Here is an 18,642-nt window from a genome sequence, read left to right on the forward strand (position 1 = left end):
CTTCTGAGCTCTGCCGTGCGCCCAAACAGTGGGTTACCCCCACATATGGGGCATCAGCGTACTCGGGATAAATTGGACAACAACTTCTGCGGTCCAATTTCTCTTGTTACCCTTGTGAAAATAAAAATTTGGGGGCTACAATATCTTTTTTGTGAAAAAAAATATATTTTTTATTTTCACGACTCTGCATTCTAAACTTCTGTGAAGCACTTGGGCATTCAAAGTTCTCACCACACATCTAGATAAGTTCCTTGGGGGGTCTAGTTTCCAAAATGGGGTCACTTGTGGGGGGTTACTACAGTTTAGGTACATCAGGGGCTCTGCAATCGCAACATAATGCCCACAGACCATTATATCAAAGTTTGCATTCCAAAAAGGCGCTCCTTCCCTTCCGAGCTCTGCCGTGCGCCCAAACAGTGGTTTACCCCCACATATGGTGCATCAGCGTACTCGGGATAAATTGGACAACAACTATTGCAGTCCAATTTCTCCTGTTACCCTTGTGAAAATAAAAACTTGGGGGCTACAATATCTTTTTTGTGGAAAAAAAAATATTTTTTATTTTCACGGCTCTGCATTATAAACTTCTGTGAAGCACTTGGGCATTCAAAGTTCTCACCACACATCTAGATAAGTTCCTTGGGGGGTCTAGTTTCCAAAATGGGGTCACTTGTGGAGGGTTTCTACTGGTTAGGTACATCAGGGGCTCTGCAAACGCAACATAATACCCGCAGACCATTCTATCAAAGTCTGCATTCCAAAACGGCGCTCCTTCCTTCCGAGCTCTGCCGTGCGCCCAAACAGTGGTTTACCCCCACATATGGGGTACCAGCATACTCAGGACAAATTGGACAACAACTTTTGGGGTCCAATATCTCTTGTTACCCTTGTGAAAATAAAAACTTGGGGGCTAAAAAATCTTTTTTGTGGAAAAAAAAATATTTTTTATTTTCACGGCTCTGCATTATAAACTTCTGTGAAGCACTTGGGCATTCAAGGTTCTCACCACACATCCAGATAAGTTCCATGGGGGGTCTAGTTTCCAAAATGGGGTCACTTGTGGGGGATTTCTACTGTTTAGGCACATCAGGGGCTCTCCAAACGCAACATGGCGTCCAATCTCAATTCCAGCCAATTCTACATTGAAAAAGTAAAACGGCACTCTTTCTCTTCCAAGCTCTGCGGTGCGCCCAAACAGTGGTTTACCCCCACATATTGGGTATCGACGTACTCAGGAGAAATTGCACAACAACTTTAGTGGTCTAATTTCTCCTGTTACCCTTGTGAAAATAAAAATTTGTGGGCAAAAAGATCATTTTTGTAGAAAAAATGCAATTTTTTTTTTCACAGCTCTACGTTATAAACTTTTGTGAAGCACATGGGGGTTCAAAGTGCTCACCACACATCTAGATAAGTTCCTTAAGGGGTCTAGTTTCCAAAATGGTGTCACTTGTGGGGGGTTTCCACTGTTTAGGTACATCAGGGGCTCTCCAAACACGACATGGCGTCCAATCTCAATTCCAGCCAATTCTACATTGAAAAAGTAAAACGGCACTCCTTCTCTTCCAAGCTCTGCGGTGCGCCCTAACAGTGGTTTACCCCCACATATTGGGTATCAGCGTACTCAGGAGAAATTGCACAACAACTTTTGTGGTCTAATTTCTCCTGTTACCCTTGTGAAAATAAAAATTTGTGGGCAAAAAGATCATTTTTGTAGAAAAAAATGCGATTTTTTTTTTCACGGCTCTACATTATAAACTTCTGTGAAGCACATGGGGGTTCAAAGTGCTCACCACACATCTAGATATGTTCCTTAAGGGGTCTAGTTTCCAAAATAGGGTCACTTGTGGGGGGTTTCCACTGTTTAGGCACATCAGAGGCTCTCCAAACGCGACATGGCGTCCAATCTCAATTCCAGCCAATTCTACATTGAAAAAGTAAAACGGCGCTCCTTCACTTCCAAGCTCTGCGGTGCGCCCAAACAGTGGTTTACCCTCACATATGGGGTATCGACGTATTCAGGAGAAATCGCACAACAACTTTTGTGGTCTAATTTCTCCTGTTACCCTTGTGAAAATAAGAATTTGTGGGCGAAAAGATCATTTTTGTGTAAACAAAAGCGATTTTTTATTTTCACGGCTCTACGTTATAAACTTCTGTGAAGCACTTGGGGGTTCAAAGTACTCACCACACATCTAGATATGTTCCTTAAGGGGTCTAGTTTCCAAAATGGTGTCACTTGTGGGGAGTTTCCACTGTTTAGGCACATCAGGGGCTCTCTAAACGTGACATGGCGTCCGATCTCAATTCCAGTCAATTCTGCATTGAAAAAGTCAAACGGCGCTCCTTCACTTCTAAGTTCTGCGGTGCGCCCAAAAAGTGGTTTACCCCCACATATGGGGTATTGGCATATTCAGGAGAAATTGCATAACAAAATTTATGGTTACATTTCTGTTTTTACACTTGTGAAAATAAAAAAAATGGTTCGGAATTAAGATGTTTGCAAAAAAAAGTTAAATGTTCATTTTTTCCTTCCACATTGTTTCAGTTCCTGTGAAGCACGTAAAGGGTTAATAAACTTCTTGAATGTGGTTTTGAGAACCTTGAGGGGTGTAGTTTTTAGAATGGTGTCACACTTCATTATTTTCTATCATATAGACCCCTCAAAATGACTTCAAATGTGATGTGGTCCCTAAAAAAAAATGGTGTTGTAAAAATGAGAAATTGCTGGTCAACTTTTAACCCTTATAACTCCCTAACAAAAAAAAATTTTGTTTCCAAAATTGTGCTGATGTAAAGTAGACATGTGGGAAATGTTATTTATTAACTATTTTTCGTGACATATCTCTCTGATTTAAGGGCATAAAAATACAAAGTTTGAAAATTGCAAAATTTTAAAAAATTTTGCCATATTTCCATTTTTTTCATAAATAATCGCAAGTAATATCGAAGAAATGTTACCACTATCATGAAGAACAATATGTCATGAAAAAACAATCTCAGAATCAGCGGGATCTGTTGAAGCGTTCCAGAGTTATAACCTCATAAAGTGACAGTGGTCAGAATTGCAAAAATTGGCCTGGTCATTAAGTACCAACTTGGCTCTGTCACTAAGGGGTTAATACACACATTACACTACATGTAGGTGAGTACGGTATATTAATACACACACTACACTATATGCACATTCTATGCATACAAAAAGAATGGAAGTGCTTTTTCAAAATTACAGCATACAAAGACAATTTATGTATGGTTTTGTATGTATGGCAGCATGGTGGCTCAGTGGTTAGTATTGCAGCACTAGGGTCCTAGGTTCAAATCCCACCAAGGACAACATCTGCAAGGAGTTTGTATGCTCTCCCGTGTTTTCTTTGGTTTACCCCAGGTTCTCCAGTTTCCCCCCACGCTCTAAAGGCATACTATTCTAGATTGTGAGCCCCATTGGGGAGTGAGATCATAATGTCTGTAAACGCTCCAGAATAAGGTAGCGCTATATAAGCAAAGCATAATAAATAAATAAATGTTCAAGTCAATAATTTTGGGAAGGCTCTTTTGTGTTCCAGAACAACTAGGATAAAGACATGCTTTGACTAGTTTGTTGGGTAGGACCTTGAGACGCCTGCACACAGCTCTGATTTCAACTACATAAAATACTTTTGTGAGGAGTTGGACATCGGTGCCTGCCTGACGCCATAAAAAATGGGCACTTACACAGACTCATTACACATTTTTAATTAAATCCTTATCATAAGAGTAGAGGCAGAAAAAGGGGGTAAACTCGATATGAACGCCAATGATTTTGAAGACATATGTCTAACAAGCTGATATACGAGTGATGGTTATGTGTCCACATCCTTCTGGCCGTATAGTCTTTTCTGTATGTAGCAAATGAGTAGTACAGGTAAGCCTTGAAACGATGAATATGAACCAATAGTAAGAATTTATTTTTGTTTCTTACACAGGATATGACAAGCCCATTTATAACTTCAGGAGGCCCTGATTATTCTGGTAGGTTTAATACATTTTCATTTTTATTCATTTTAACTGTGTGATCACATGATAAGTTTGTTTCATTCTGTGGCCACAATTTTCACAAAAACGTGGCAATACAACTATGTAAATTTTGTAAACAGCAAAAAAAAAATCTATAAATCTTGAAATTGCTCTTTCTATGCTTGATTTTCCTTTTCCTGGTACTTTGAAGATCCATTATGAGCAAAAATATTCACATGTAGTGTGGTCTATGGCAGGCAGGTAACTTCCACAACTATACTCTGCTCCACAGAACTAAAGGGACTCTCTGGGCATATGATATTGGGTATGTATAGTCTGAAGCCCAGCATCCCATTCATGTAAATACTAAAAACAGCTACACTGCACAGCTCAGTGTGCAGTGGTCGCTGCTGGGTACTGCAGATCAGTTCCTATCATCCTGAATAGGAGCTGATGTGTAGTATATGGCAGTGGCTTCCACACATTGAACACTGCAGCTCTATTTGATATTTAGGTAATTGGTGGGGGTGATGGGTGTCTGACCCCATCAACCTTATATTAATTTATCAATATCATACACTGTACTTAGAAAACCCATTAAGCAGGAAGAACTTCAAGTTTGGTACTCCAAAAAAGTTACAGAGTAGGTTATTTTTTAAGAAAACTACCAATATATAAACTGATCAGAGCTCTTAAAACAAATTCTAGCTGGTAAACTTGTGGCAGGACGCAGTACATAAATAAATCAGTAACTAAATGAGGTCACGTTATAGCACACTTTTCAACAGAAACACAATTGCAGGTGGTTTGTATGTTGATTTCTATGGTAGAATACATGATAAATAAAAATTATACTGTAGATTAGAATACTAATGTTCGCGCTAAGATACTCCAACTCAGAAAAATAAAAGGTGAAAGAACAAAAAATTAATAAAAAGGCCTGTTATGTCATAAAATAGTCAGCAGAGGCATGATACTGACACATAGGTAGGAACTTAATAGTTTACCTCATTGCAGTACTTTTGCTGATGTTGTAAGTACATCTACATGCTGGAGTCTTCCAGTGCGTTGAATCCCAGTTAGGAGTAATAAATTCTCTGTGAAATTCTGGAGTGCTGTACTGGCCGGTGATGGCTACTCCACAGCTCCCCCGTCTCAGCAGTGCGCTAGCGTGGCTGTCACGTTGAATTACCTCCAGAGAGCGTGAAGCCAGCAGGACCTTCATGACGTCAATGGTCACGTGTTAGATTACGGGGTATGCAATGGACCAATTCCTTCCTACTAGTTTCGGAAATCGACGGTTTCCTTCATCGGGGGATGGTCCAACGGAGGAATTGGTAGCCTTATATACAGTATCTCTCCTCATCATTCTCAATTAAACGCAAACAGCTCAACCTCACAATTTAACACTTTTGGTCTCAGAGAATCTAAATTAAAAATCCAGTAAGTTTCTGCATGGGACATCTGTTTAATATAATCCCCCTTCAACTTTTCCTGACAACTTGGAGTCCAGTGATCACTGTACCAGAAAAAGATCCCCCATGATGATCTGCATAATACTGTGATAAGGGGTTTCTTTTTTATATTTCTAAGGCCTCTTTCACACTTCCGTCATTGGCTGTGCGTCATAGTTTAGTGAAATGACGCGTCGACGGATGTTGTGAAAATAGAGGAAAATGTGTGTGACGCATCCAGAATTATGACGGATGCGTCATGTGAGTTCCTGGCTGAATTTTATAATATAAGATTCTGGAGGAGAGAGAGAGAGAATGAATTTCCCTGGGTTGGAATATGCTTCCAGGCATGCTCAGATGTAAAAACTGCATCCGTCACTGGATTCCTGCGTTTCGCAGTGTGCGCAGGATCCAGTGTCCATAGGCTCCCATTCTGTGGAACGACGCATGCCGCAGGAGGTGTCAGGGAACGTTTTTCCACTGCAGACAAAAAAACATTTTTTGGAAAAGACGGGCCGTCAAACTCCACAGGATCCAGTGCACGATGGACGAAACGTGTGGCTATTTGTCGCGATACATCGCTAATACAAGTTTTTGAGAAAATGCAGGATCCTGCAAATTTTTTTGCAGGATCCTGTTTTCTCAAAAAATGATGTATCTCGACGGGACTACAAAGACGGAAGTGTGAAAGAGGCCTAAGGGTACTTTCACACTAGCGTTTTTTGTAAATCCGTCACAATGCGTCGTTTTGCAGAAAAAACGCATCCTGCAAAAGTGCTTGCAGGATGCGTTTTTTTCCCCATAAACTTCTATTGATGACGCATTTGCGACGGATTGGCACACTTCGCATCCGTCTTGCGACGGATGCGTCGTGCTTTGGCGGACCGTCGGAACTCCGCCCCCACCTCCCCGCACCTTACAATGGGGCAGCGGATGCGCCGGAAAAATGCATCCGCTGCCTCCATTGTGCAATGCAGCAAACGCTAGCGTCGGAATCTCTTCCCGACGCATTGTGACGGGGAGATTCTGACGCTAGTGTGAAAGAAGCCTAAGGTGTTCACTAATGCGGATTTTTTTGTTTGTTGTTCCAATACACACAAAGGAAATAAACATGCGTATAACAAAACGTGTAATTGCAATAATTTTCTGGAAGAAATACTTCATTTTCTGGAACAACACTTTTGGCCACGATGGTAGATATAAAACATTTGTATCGTCTCAGTAAAATTACTGGTGTTATATAATTTAGCTGGTCTAAAGTACCATATTCCACTGGTTAGATTTTTTTTTACCTATAATGTTAAGCTGAATTGCATTTTTCGTTTAGTCTCCAGGTTTTAAAAATTGTATTCCAAACGTATTTGCGCTATGTATGTCTGTAAGTCTACAATATATACAAAGTGAATATATGCAGAATTTAATCCACATAGATATGGCCTGTAATCGGAGCCAAGTAGTTAGCCAATAACATTACCGCTAAGGTGTTTTGTACATGAAAGTTTGGCGTGTGTATTCTCACTTCTTTTAATTCCTATTTTGTAGAAGTCAATGCTGGTAACTTCATACAGGGAGTTGGTGCTGTGGCAGGAAGTTTATCAGGAACAGCAATAGCAGGTGGCACAAGACATACTTCGGGCACTGGGATTGAGATGGCCACTGTCCAAGGAGATGGTTTTGATGGTGATGGCATGAGAGGAATTTCAGGCATAAGCAATGGAGGCAACTCTTTTATAGGAGTCATGCCACCACCATATGAGAAAAGCGGCACCATGAACATGGCTTATGTGGAAAACTACTTTGCTGAGGTAAGATGCACATTAATTCTAAGTATTCATTTAATTGGTTAATAGTAGAACACCTTTACCTTTGTGTTGACTTTATTATTGTGTTATGCATAGTTATTACCAACCACAATAATCAGGTCATGTGATTAGATGTTATACAAGAACATTTGCCAACATTTTACAGAATTACCTTGTGACCCCAAAGTCCATAATGCATTTTTTTATGATAGCAGGTGCATAGAAAGCCATAAAAAAAACAAATATATCAAAGATCTTTTTATATGCTTTACTGCCATTACACCTTATTTGGATTTACGCATTTAGATCATACAAATATAATTTCCAGTTTGATTTCTAATTATTCTTAGCTTTAAAGTGTAACTAAATATTTGTGTTCTTTAATATTATGCAGGTACTTTAAATGCCTGTTTATCAATGGGATCTGGATCCTGACACCCCCAGCAATTGTTCAAAAAGACTGCAAAAAAAATTGCCTCAGAAGTGCACAGCTCGGGAGGTAGAAGCGATCAGAGAAAAGAACGGATTCAATAGAAAGCCTCTGACAGTCTATTGAATCTGAATGGCGCTCTGTCAGTGTTCCCCAACTCCGGTCTTCAAGAGCCACCAACAAGTCTTGTTTTCAGGATTTCCTTAGAATTGCACAGGTGATGGAATTAAGAAATCCTGAAAACATGACCTGTTGGTGGCACTTGAGGACTGGAGTTGGGGAATACTGCTCTATGTGCTTGCTTAGAAACTTTGAGTTCCAGCTTCCCAAGTTGTGCTCCTCTCAGACTATCTTTTGAGCAGTTGGTAGGCGTCTCAGGATGCAAATCTTCAGCAATATATAAACATTTAAAGTGCATACAATATTTATATAAAAATATATAATACTTAAAAAGTTTAGTTAATCTTCAACATTTAGCATTGGAATGACAATATTGGTGTTGTGAAAAGATGTGAACTTTTGTTTCAAGTATGTACACTCCCATGAAACATTAAGCTAATATCAATAAAAGTGGTATTTATATCAATTAACACAAAGAGGCCATCTAATAAACTCTTTAATGTGAGAGCAGCTATAGCCCCCTCCTCTTCTCGTTGTATACTGCCCCTATTGGACAAACAATCAGTAGATTTGGTTTCCAGTACCATCTCTATGCTGACGACACCCAATTATACACCTCTTCTCCTGCTGTCACGCCAACCTTTTTAGAAAACACCAGTGATTGTCTTACCGCTGTCTCTAACATCATGTCCTCCCTCTATCTGAAACTAAACCTGTCAAAAACTGAACTCCTCGTGTTCTCTCCCTCTACTAACCTACCTTTGCCTGACATTGCCATCTCCGTGTGCGGTTCCACCATTACTCCAAAGCAACATGCCCGCTGCCTTGGGGTCATCCTTGATTCTGACCTTTCATTCACCCCCCACATCCAATCACTGGCTCGCTCTTCTTACCTGCATCTCAAAAACATTTCTAGAATTCGCCCTTTTCTTACTTTCGACTCTGCAAAAACTCTTACTGTTTCACTTATTCATTCTCGTCTGGACTATTGTAACTCTCTACTAATCGGCCTCCCTCTTACCAAACTCTCCCCGCTCCAATCTGTCCTGAATGCTGCTGCCAGGATCATATTCCTCACCAACCGTTACACCGATGCCTCTACCCTGTGCCAGTCATTACACTGGCTACCCATCCACTCCAGAATCCAGTACAAAACTACTACCCTCATCCACAAAGCACTCCATGGCTCAGCACCACCCTACATCTCCTCTCTGGTCTCAGTCTACCACCCTATCCGTGCCCTCAGCTCCGCTAATGACCTCAGGTTAGCATCCTCAATAATCAGAACCTCCCACTCCCGTCTCCAAGACTTTACACGTGCTGCGCCGATTCTCTGGAATGCACTACCTAGGTTAATACGATTAATCCCCAATCCCCACAGTTTTAAGCGTGCCCTAAAAACTCATTTGTTCAGACTGGCCTACCGCCTCAATGTATTAACCTAACGATCCCTGTGTGGCCTATTTAGGAAAAAAAACCTATTGTTTTTATTTTTATTTTTTTTTTAAATAGGCAATCAGGTTCCTCGCATCATGTTCTCATTCACTTTATGCAGTTAATAGCCCTCTGTGTCTGTACTGCTACATACTTAGGCAGTTAACTGGTTCATGCAGCTTTACATGAACACCCGAGCCTTACACTATGGCTGATCCAAATAACTAAAGCAATTGTTACCATCCACCTCTCGTGTCTCCCCTTTTCCTCATAGTCTGTAAGCTTGCGAGCAGGGCCCTCATTCCTCCTGGTATCTGTTTTGAACTGTATTTCTGTTATGCTGTAATGTCTATTGTCTGTACAAGTCCCCTCTATAATTTGTAAAGCGCTGCGGAATATGTTGGCGCTATATAAATAAAAATTATTATTATTATTATATAGCCAGGAACACATCTGTGATGGCAATATGAGCTAGTGGGCATGAAGGGATTGTCCACATTGGTCAACCAAGCTTTCAGTCCAAATATTGTCTTTAGATTGTGAAGTTAGTTCTTGGTTTAGTGCTATGTGAAGTTTTATAATCTAGCCAAAACTCTAAAACATGTTTAACTAGAAGCTAGCTCTAATTAGGAGCTGGAAATTACACATTTCAATAAAATCATAAAATAGTCAAAGATAAAAGTATTGTTTGAAGTGTTGGCTAGTTTTAAAATGATTGTCCTGCCAAAAGATGAAGGACTAAAGAGCTAGAATGGCAAAATAGTGTAAAAATAAACTGTGTAAGTTTATGATTGTACCTAAATGAATAATATCATGGAATTATATGATTGCTATCATTTTAGAAAGCAGAATTGTATGCCAATGAAGATGAAAGTCGCCCGGCAAATGATTGTCTTCTGATTTATGATAATGAAGGCATTGGAAGTCCAGCTGGATCTGTTGGATGCTGCAGTTTTATTGCTGATGACTTGGATGACAATTTCTTGGACACGTTGGGACCGAAATTTAAAACACTGGCAGAAATTTGCATTGGTTCAGAGATTGAACCAATGTCAAGCGGTGGGGAGCCAAGATTTTTTCCAAACATTCCAATAATAGAAACTGAAGCAAATATGATATTAGATGAATCAGCAGTAAGTGTTCCAGTACACCAGCCAGCCGCAGTTAGGAGCTCTACATATGTAACAGAAAGCTCAATGTCATCTGCCAACCTTCAACCTATGAGGCCTATGGCAGAAACATTAATTCCAGGTAATGTCATCGTAACAGAGACTTACACAACATCTGGAGGTACACGGAGACCAGTTATCCGTAATGTAGATCATGGCATCCCTACTAATATTTTAGTAACAGAAAGGCTGGTTGAATCCACAGCACCAGCGGCACATGGAGCATTTTCTGATTTACACAACGGCTCCAATGTCATTGTGACAGAACGGGTAGTTCGTCCATCATCTGGTGTTCATGAGTTGATAGAAGTACCACATCTTACAAATATTTCAGATGCATCGAATGTAGTATTAAGAGAAAGGGTAGTTCGCCCGTCATCTGGTGTTCATGAATTCATCGATCTACCAAACCTTACAAATATTTCAGATGCCTCAAATGTAGTATTAAGAGAAAGGGTTGTCGCACCAAACAACGTAAGGCTGTCTAATTCATTTAACATCCCAGATATAAATTTAGGTGATGCACAGAATGTTTTGGTTACTGAAAGAGTGATACAACCCATCTCAAATGTTCAAGGAAATTTAACTATTCGCCCAGAAATGGGAAGTTCTCAAAACATATATGTAACAGAAAAAACTGTACGATCTGGTCCCGCAATTAAAACCCAAATGTTGAGTGCAGACCCTTTGCTTACTCAAGCAATGGGATCCACTTCACCTAGCTTAACCCGAAGTAAAGTAACAAAGTACAGCACAGTTCAATACACTAAATAATAAGTTTGCTAATTGAACTAGAAATTCATTCAAATAACTATTAATTATTCCGTTTAGGCTTTGTCTATGCTATTAAACATCAATCCTTTGAGACCAAATAAGAGACATATACTGATCCACTGTAAACCATACGATTTGCTGCCATTAGTCTATTATGTGACCACTCAAATGTAATTGCTCTTTAAAAAAAAACATTTTTTACTATCCTAAAAGTCTTACATATAAATAGAAAAATAAGGTTAAGGTAAAAACGAAGTCATATAAATTCAGTATTTGTCAGTCAATTCAAATTTTTCAAACAAATTTGCCGTCTATTTGGACAGTTTTAGTTTATTTTTTTTCATGTCCCACTTCATGTAATATATGTAAATTACAATTGTGTTACTGTGCTGTAAATAATATTACTTTCCACTTAGAACCTGCTATTCACCACATTTACATTGCCCCTTATGGCCTGGGTCAGTTCACTGCATGTCCTCTAATCTTCCCTACTGTAGATCTAATTTCAAATGTGTAGAAAAGCAACAAAAAAAAAACAAAAAAAAAAAAGTTTTTAATTTTTTTTTTCTTTATATAAAATATTTTTATACAGTTTTATTTTCTTTCATTTGATTGGGGGACACAGATGTAACTACCCTTCTAGAGTCTTTATTTTTAGAAATTGTTTAGTAATATTATTTAAAACACACACTAAATTATATTTTTACTCCAATAGAATCAGTAGCGCTTACGTAATACTCACTCCTTTCTTCTTATCTTTAGGTGATGGCTTGAAATATGCAATTTGTTTTAGAAAATAAAAAAATATATAAACTTGCTCTTTACCTGCACTAGTATAAAGGTTTAAAGGGGTCATCAACTTTTAAAAATACAAGTTTTAGAAGGTTTTATGTTTTTAATGCATTTGTATATAACTTACTAATGTATTTTTTTTTTTACCTAAGCTCCATCTAATAATACATACATTAACACATTACGATTTACCACCCACATTTTCCTATAGTTGAACTGTAACATCACATTGTATGGCTTCAAGTGGAATCCATTTAAAAATGGGAACATAAGGAAATCCGGTGGTGCTGAAAATGCATAAATGCATTGCAACTAATACAACGCACACTTTCATTATCTTATTGGCTTTTATTAACTTATATCTGGACTCTAATTTCTCAGGAAAGTGGTTGCTAGACCACAGTGACTCCTTTAATGTAAATTGAAGAATGTGCCCCATGTATCAACAATGTTAGGTGTATAGTGCGTAGAATAAAGACAGCCAGCTCGTAGTGCACCTGATGCAGTATTTGGACATTTTCACTAGAGAATGGTCACTATGTTTGTTTTTATTGTACGTGTTTGTAGAGAGAAATATATATATATATATATATATATATATATTGCTATTTTTCGTTTTGTACTTAATTGCTTTATGCTTAGTGTCTTGTTTAAGGTCTATTTTTGTTACCTATAATGTCATGGTTTAAGTAATCATTTGTTCGTCAGTACTGAGTTATAAATACAAATAGCAAGTGTTACATAAAATATACAATAAAATGATAGATGGTTTATAACAGCGAAATATAACATAAAGAAACCAACCATTTTATATTTTCCAAAACATAGGTTGATCTCCCATCTACACTAACATGGTTATCTGGACTCCTCTAGAATGTGGCACCTAGATATGAATATTTCCATGTTTTACCTTGTGAGTTCATCTGTAAAAGATCGATTCTTTTAAAGAAACCCTCCCAATAACTTTTTGTTTCAATACACATGTGCATGTACTGTATGGTCAGTGTGTTAATATACTAAGCTGCTGCCGTCTTCTCTGGGATCTAGCGCCACTCTGCTCCTCTTCTCAGTGACGTCACCGCTCTTCAGACTTTCCTGCTCTCTGCATTCTCTGTGACCAAAATGCAACTTTCACAATGTAATGTAAGCCTATGGCCCACCAGAACAAAGCTGTAAAGGCTTACACTGTGAATGAAACGTCCATCTCAGGCATACAGCATAGAGTGAGCCGGAGAGTCTGAAGTGCGGTGACATCACTGAGAAGAGGAACCGAGCCGCGCTGGCTGGATACCAGAGAAGACGACGGTAGGTGAGTATATTAACATACTCATATTACATATACACATGTGTAAGGAAAAAGAATTAAAAGGAGTGATTCTTAACTAGAAATTCTAGAAAAATCCAGAGAGATTATATTTTTTTGTAGATAAATGGTAGGACTGTAGTGTAGTCATACTGCAGAGAAAGCTTTATAGAAAAACAGAACTTGAGAGACCACATAGTTAGCTTTATATGGGCAGGCGAGCGAGGCTGGTAGATTGAGAATTAGGTTTATCTAGGATTAAAAAGAAAATTCTACTTTGTCACATGTGGTTCAGGGGCAGACACACCATTTCTGAAAATTGTACCTAAGACGGGTCCCACTAGCACTTCTAAAGCAGGTGGAATTGTGCATTATGATCAGCTATTGGATTGCTAAGGGCCCATATATTGTTCTTTTGCAGGGGTCTCTTCGGTCTGTGTCCGCCAGTGATGTGGTTACAGGTGTTTATTACCTGAAAGGTGGATTTTGTATTACGGAACTTTTAGGATAACAGAGGCTAAAATATGGATCTATATTTCAGTATCTCGATCATATAGCATGCATGACTACGTAATAGAGAATTCACCAGCTTATCACTAGAAAGGCAAGGGTTAACTTATCTGGCAATACACAATTGTGCATTATGCCATATCACATCGTACTAGATGTATGGTGTATGAAATGCTTGCAGAGGGCTGGCACATTTGAACATATTAGAATTGAGATAATTGATTCACAATCTCTTAAACCATACCAAAACAGCTAAATACAGAAGACAATAAACCATATAGAATAGAAAAGAGAGTAAGGCTACTTTCACACTAGCGTTTTTTGTAAATCCGTCACAATGCGTCGTTTTGCAGAAAAAACGCATCCTGCAAAAGTGCTTGCAGGATGCGTTTTTTCCCCATAGGCTTCTATTGGCGACGCATTTGCGACGGATTTGCACACTTCGCATCCGTCTTGCGACGGATGCGTCGTGCTTTGGCGGACCGTCGGGAAAAAAAAACCCTACATGTAACGTTTTTTTCTCCCGACGGTCCGCTTTTTCCGACCGCGCATGCGCGGCCGGAACTCCGCCCCCACCTCCCCGCACCTTACAATGGGGCAGCGGATGTGCCGGAAAAATGCATCCACTGCACCCATTGTGCAAAGCGTTAAACGCTAGCGTCGGAATCTCTCCCTGACGCATTGCGACGGGGAGATTCCGACGCTAGTGTGAAAGAAGCCTTAAGTGTCAAATGTATTGTTAAGTTTACATAAATATATTTACAATTTGTAACTGCTAATATCAAAGAAAACGAACAAAAAAAAATTCAGCATGAAAAATGCCAGGTGGCACGGATTTTGTGCTGGTGGAAATCAATCAACTTGGCCCTAGTGCAAAATAGAGTACTGTGCGTAAGTATTAGGCAGGAGTGAAAAAAATGCTGCAGAGTAAGACTGCTTTCAAAAATAGAAGTGTTACTAATTTATTTTAATCAATTAACAAAATGCTAAGTGAATGAACAACAGAAAAAAACTAAATAAAATCAATATTTGGTGTTACCACACTTTGCCTTCAAACAGCTTCAAAATATCAATACTTGTATGTATACTTGTAAGCAGTTCCCTAACAACATTTTTGTAGAAACTTGACATGGGGGATTGTTCCAAACATCTTGGAGAACTAACCACATATCTCATGTGGATGTAGGCTTGCACAAATCCTCCTGTCTCTTCATGTAATCCCAGACAGACCCAGCGAATGTTGAACCTAGGGCTCTGTGGGGGTCATATCATCACTTCCAGGATTCCTTATTCTTCTATATACTCAAAATAGTTCTTAACGACATTTGCTGTATGTTTGGGGTTATGATCCTGGTGCAGAATATATTGGGAGCCCATCAGACACCTCCCTCACGGTATTGCATGACTAACTAGTTATCGTTTGAGTTCCTTCAAAAACTGGGTTGATAAAAATAAACTATTAACACTTCTATTCTTTAAATTCTTACTTTGAAGTATTTTGCACATACTTGCCTTTTGTATTGTACTGTAAATAATATATAAATTAAACCTATGAGTTAAGTAACAATGATACTGCTCACCACTAAAGCCTCATATCGGTGGTCCTCACCCTGGTGTTGGCTTTAATGGTACATGGTAGTATTTGTAGCTGCGACATATGGCTTTTGGCCACTGGTTTGTGGAATACTGAGTAAAATGTTACTTAGTTTGCCATAATAAAAATACAAAAAGAGCATTAAATGCATCAAAATATTTAGCTATTGTTCTAACTTTTGGTCTAGTAATAAATGGCCACTATCAGGTGGAAATGCTCATTAATATATTAATAAGCATATGACTAAATAGGTGCCAATAACACAATTTTTCACTAATAAAACATTTTCAAACAGTAAAATACATTAGAAATCATTGGTACAATTTCCCCAACCTATGCTATGAGGTTATTGCATTTTTCGTAATGTTGTATTGTTGTCAGCTTATAAATTTGTTAGAATGCATAGAAGTGGTTAAGGGGGTTTCTAACCCTAAAACGGTTCTAAGTTGTTATCTTTTAAATTCAGCCCTATTCCTGGACTGCACAAGAGCTCTCAGAGCTTCATTGTACTTTACTATAATGCTACCATGGCAGACAAGTACTGGGAAGTGATCGGTGGAACACTGAAATACAGTAGAATCTTTTGGAGTAATACTAAACTAGTTTTAGAGCTCATAAAACCCCCTTTAGGCTTTTATGATAATTACTTTGCACTGATAAAGTATCAAAACAATTTATCTTTTACAATATATTGTAAACTTTAAAAAGACCCACATTTGTATGAGCTGAAACTTTATGCCATATTTTTGTATTTCCAGAATATATTAATAAAGCACTTTTAAATAATTATTCAGTTTCCTCGTTTTCTTTTTTTTTTTATCAAACTGGTTAAAAATGCAAGAAAGACACTCTAGTCGCACGTTTTCATTTGTAGTACCCTCCTGCTTTCACACCAGGCATTAGAATTATCTGTGCAGTCATTAGAAAAATATTTAGAATTGAGAGTCCTCACCTTTTAATGGCTAACTGAAAAGATGGTAACAAATTGCAAGCTTTCCAGAATACACAGGTCTCTTCATCAGGCAAAGACTAAAAGAAATTCAGAAGAATCACATATTTATGCACAACATAGCACAGAAAAAAAAGGAAAAACCATGGATAAGACAGGTGACATGAAGCAGAATTACCATGAGTGATAAACAGTTATGTCCATAAATATTGGGCCAGTTCTTATCACTCATGGTAATTCTGCTTCATGTCACCTGTCTTATCCATGGTTTTTCCTTTTTTTTCTGTGCTATGTTGTGCATAAATATGTGATTCTTCTGAATTTCTTGTAGTCTTTGCCTGATGAAGGGACCTGTGTAGCCTCGAAAGCTTGCAATTTGTTACCATCTTTTCAGTTAGCCATTAAAAAGGTATCAACCACTGAGGACTCTCAATTCTAAATATTTTTAACACGGTACCAAGATATATAGCTTTCCTGTGTGCAGTCATTGACAGTGATAAATTTAGGGCTTAAACATCCCAGAAATGTTTACGCCTTTTATTGAGCAACGCTGGCCCATCTGTGTAACCTCAGGCAAGGAACTTTGTGCCCTGATGCCAAATGCACAGAATGCAATACATTTGATTGTAACCTAAATTTAAGCAATTCAGAATAGGGCTTTGTTTTTCGCTGATCTGAGCCAGAATCCGCTCTGTGGGTCTCTTTCAGGACAGCAGATACATAAATGTCTATTTTGTACCAACTGCATGTATAAGCATGTACACAAATAGGGAAATAACAGATTTTTTTTCTCCTCTAAAACAATGTGAATGTGTGTTCATGCTAGCCTTTTTCTTTTTTTAAAAATTTTGAAAAACGAATGCAAAAAAAAATCCTTAGACAGATCCCATTTATCACTATGGGATGTAATGTTGATACCAAAAAAGTATATATTAGGTTTACGAAAAATAGAACCACGTGTGGAAGTGGCCTATGAAAACTCAGGAATCATTATTTCGTCCAACTCCCCCATACGAATTGTTCTTGGCTCAGCTGACCCTTCCTATGCTCTCTATGAGAGACTCCTCTGGCAGCGACTCATCTCCGCGCTGAGAAAAAGGACCGACCATTGAAATTGCACCGCCCGGATCATTATCTCCCCCGACATCATCGGTTGGCATGCCCCCACCCACAGAGAATCCAGCCGATCACCCGATCAGGAAAAGGTTGCACCGCTAGACATGCCCAGCACAAGTATGATATTCATTTTTTTTTTCATAAAGACTAATCTTAGTTACACAGCACAACTAACAAAGCTTTCTTCTCTTTGAACAGAGTAACATCACACAGTGAATAATAATGTCACGTCTGTGGTAAGTAATATTTTGTATTTATATAATACCAAAAACATGTAACATTATGTTCTGTGGTCTTATAACTTTTCTATTTTTTTATATTATTCGAAAGATGTAGTAAGTAACTAGCAATATGGAATGATTACTGTATAATTAATATTAGTTGATGTAAATTAAAAATGGCTAATTACCATTCCAGAGCTGTAATATTATATATGTATTTTTGGAGGCCCAGACTAAAATATTATGTGACACCAAGGTCTTTGTAACCATAGCATTTTATAGTTTCTATTTCCTTCCTGGACACAGAAATGTAAGTACGAATGATCCCTACTGATCAACAGTTGCTCAACCGCACAGCAATGGCTCAATCTATGAAATTTGGTCAGTTTTTAGTTCCCTGAACCTATCATCATCAACATGACTAGTGGCAGTAGAGGCTGATTTGCTGTTGGCCCTTGCGATTCTTTATACTATAATACTAGAATAATAGTTTTATCAGAAGGAAATTATCATTAGGAAAGTAATCTGCAGCCAAGTTCATGAGCTCCGTATAACCCTTCGCCACCACTGATTGGCAGCTTTCTGTGTATGCTGTACATGGACAGAAAGTGGCCACTCAGTGTTGTGGGCGGGGTTATACAGAGCTCAGCAGTCAGAGAACTGCAAAAGATGCAGCAAACAGTGATTTTATCAAAATGTCAGTCAGCATCTCAGTGACACATTGCTGAAATCAGGATATCTGCCCATACGCTATGCTGCTCTCAGATGGGGTAGCAGCAAAAACCTGGTGGCAGATTCCATTTCAGTTCCACGTAAATACCTCTAAATGTGTCCCTTGTGGCCCAGTGGGATTCATTCTGAGTTCATCATCTTAATGACTTCAAGAGAATACAGGAGGCAATGTCTCATATATTCCATTGGGATCTTCTATTTTTATGTCCCTAGTGACCCAGTGATATTCTGTAACAGTCCCTGTAG

General features: G+C 38.6%; 1 protein-coding gene across 1 annotated transcript in view; it reads left to right on the plus strand.

The window, feature by feature from the left end:
* Positions 1–18,642, plus strand: part of LOC138643406 (uncharacterized) — a 186,971-nt gene that overhangs the window by 61,265 nt on the left and 107,064 nt on the right. The window contains exons 14-16 of the mRNA XM_069732320.1: positions 3,966–4,011; positions 6,993–7,255; positions 10,079–11,170. Coding sequence (XP_069588421.1) covers positions 3,966–4,011; positions 6,993–7,255; positions 10,079–11,170 — 1,401 coding nt within the window. The remainder of the gene's footprint in view (positions 1–3,965; positions 4,012–6,992; positions 7,256–10,078; positions 11,171–18,642) is intronic.

The sequence above is a fragment of the Ranitomeya imitator genome, chromosome 6 (assembly GCF_032444005.1).
Source record: "Ranitomeya imitator isolate aRanImi1 chromosome 6, aRanImi1.pri, whole genome shotgun sequence".
Lineage (NCBI taxonomy): Eukaryota > Metazoa > Chordata > Amphibia > Anura > Dendrobatidae > Ranitomeya > Ranitomeya imitator.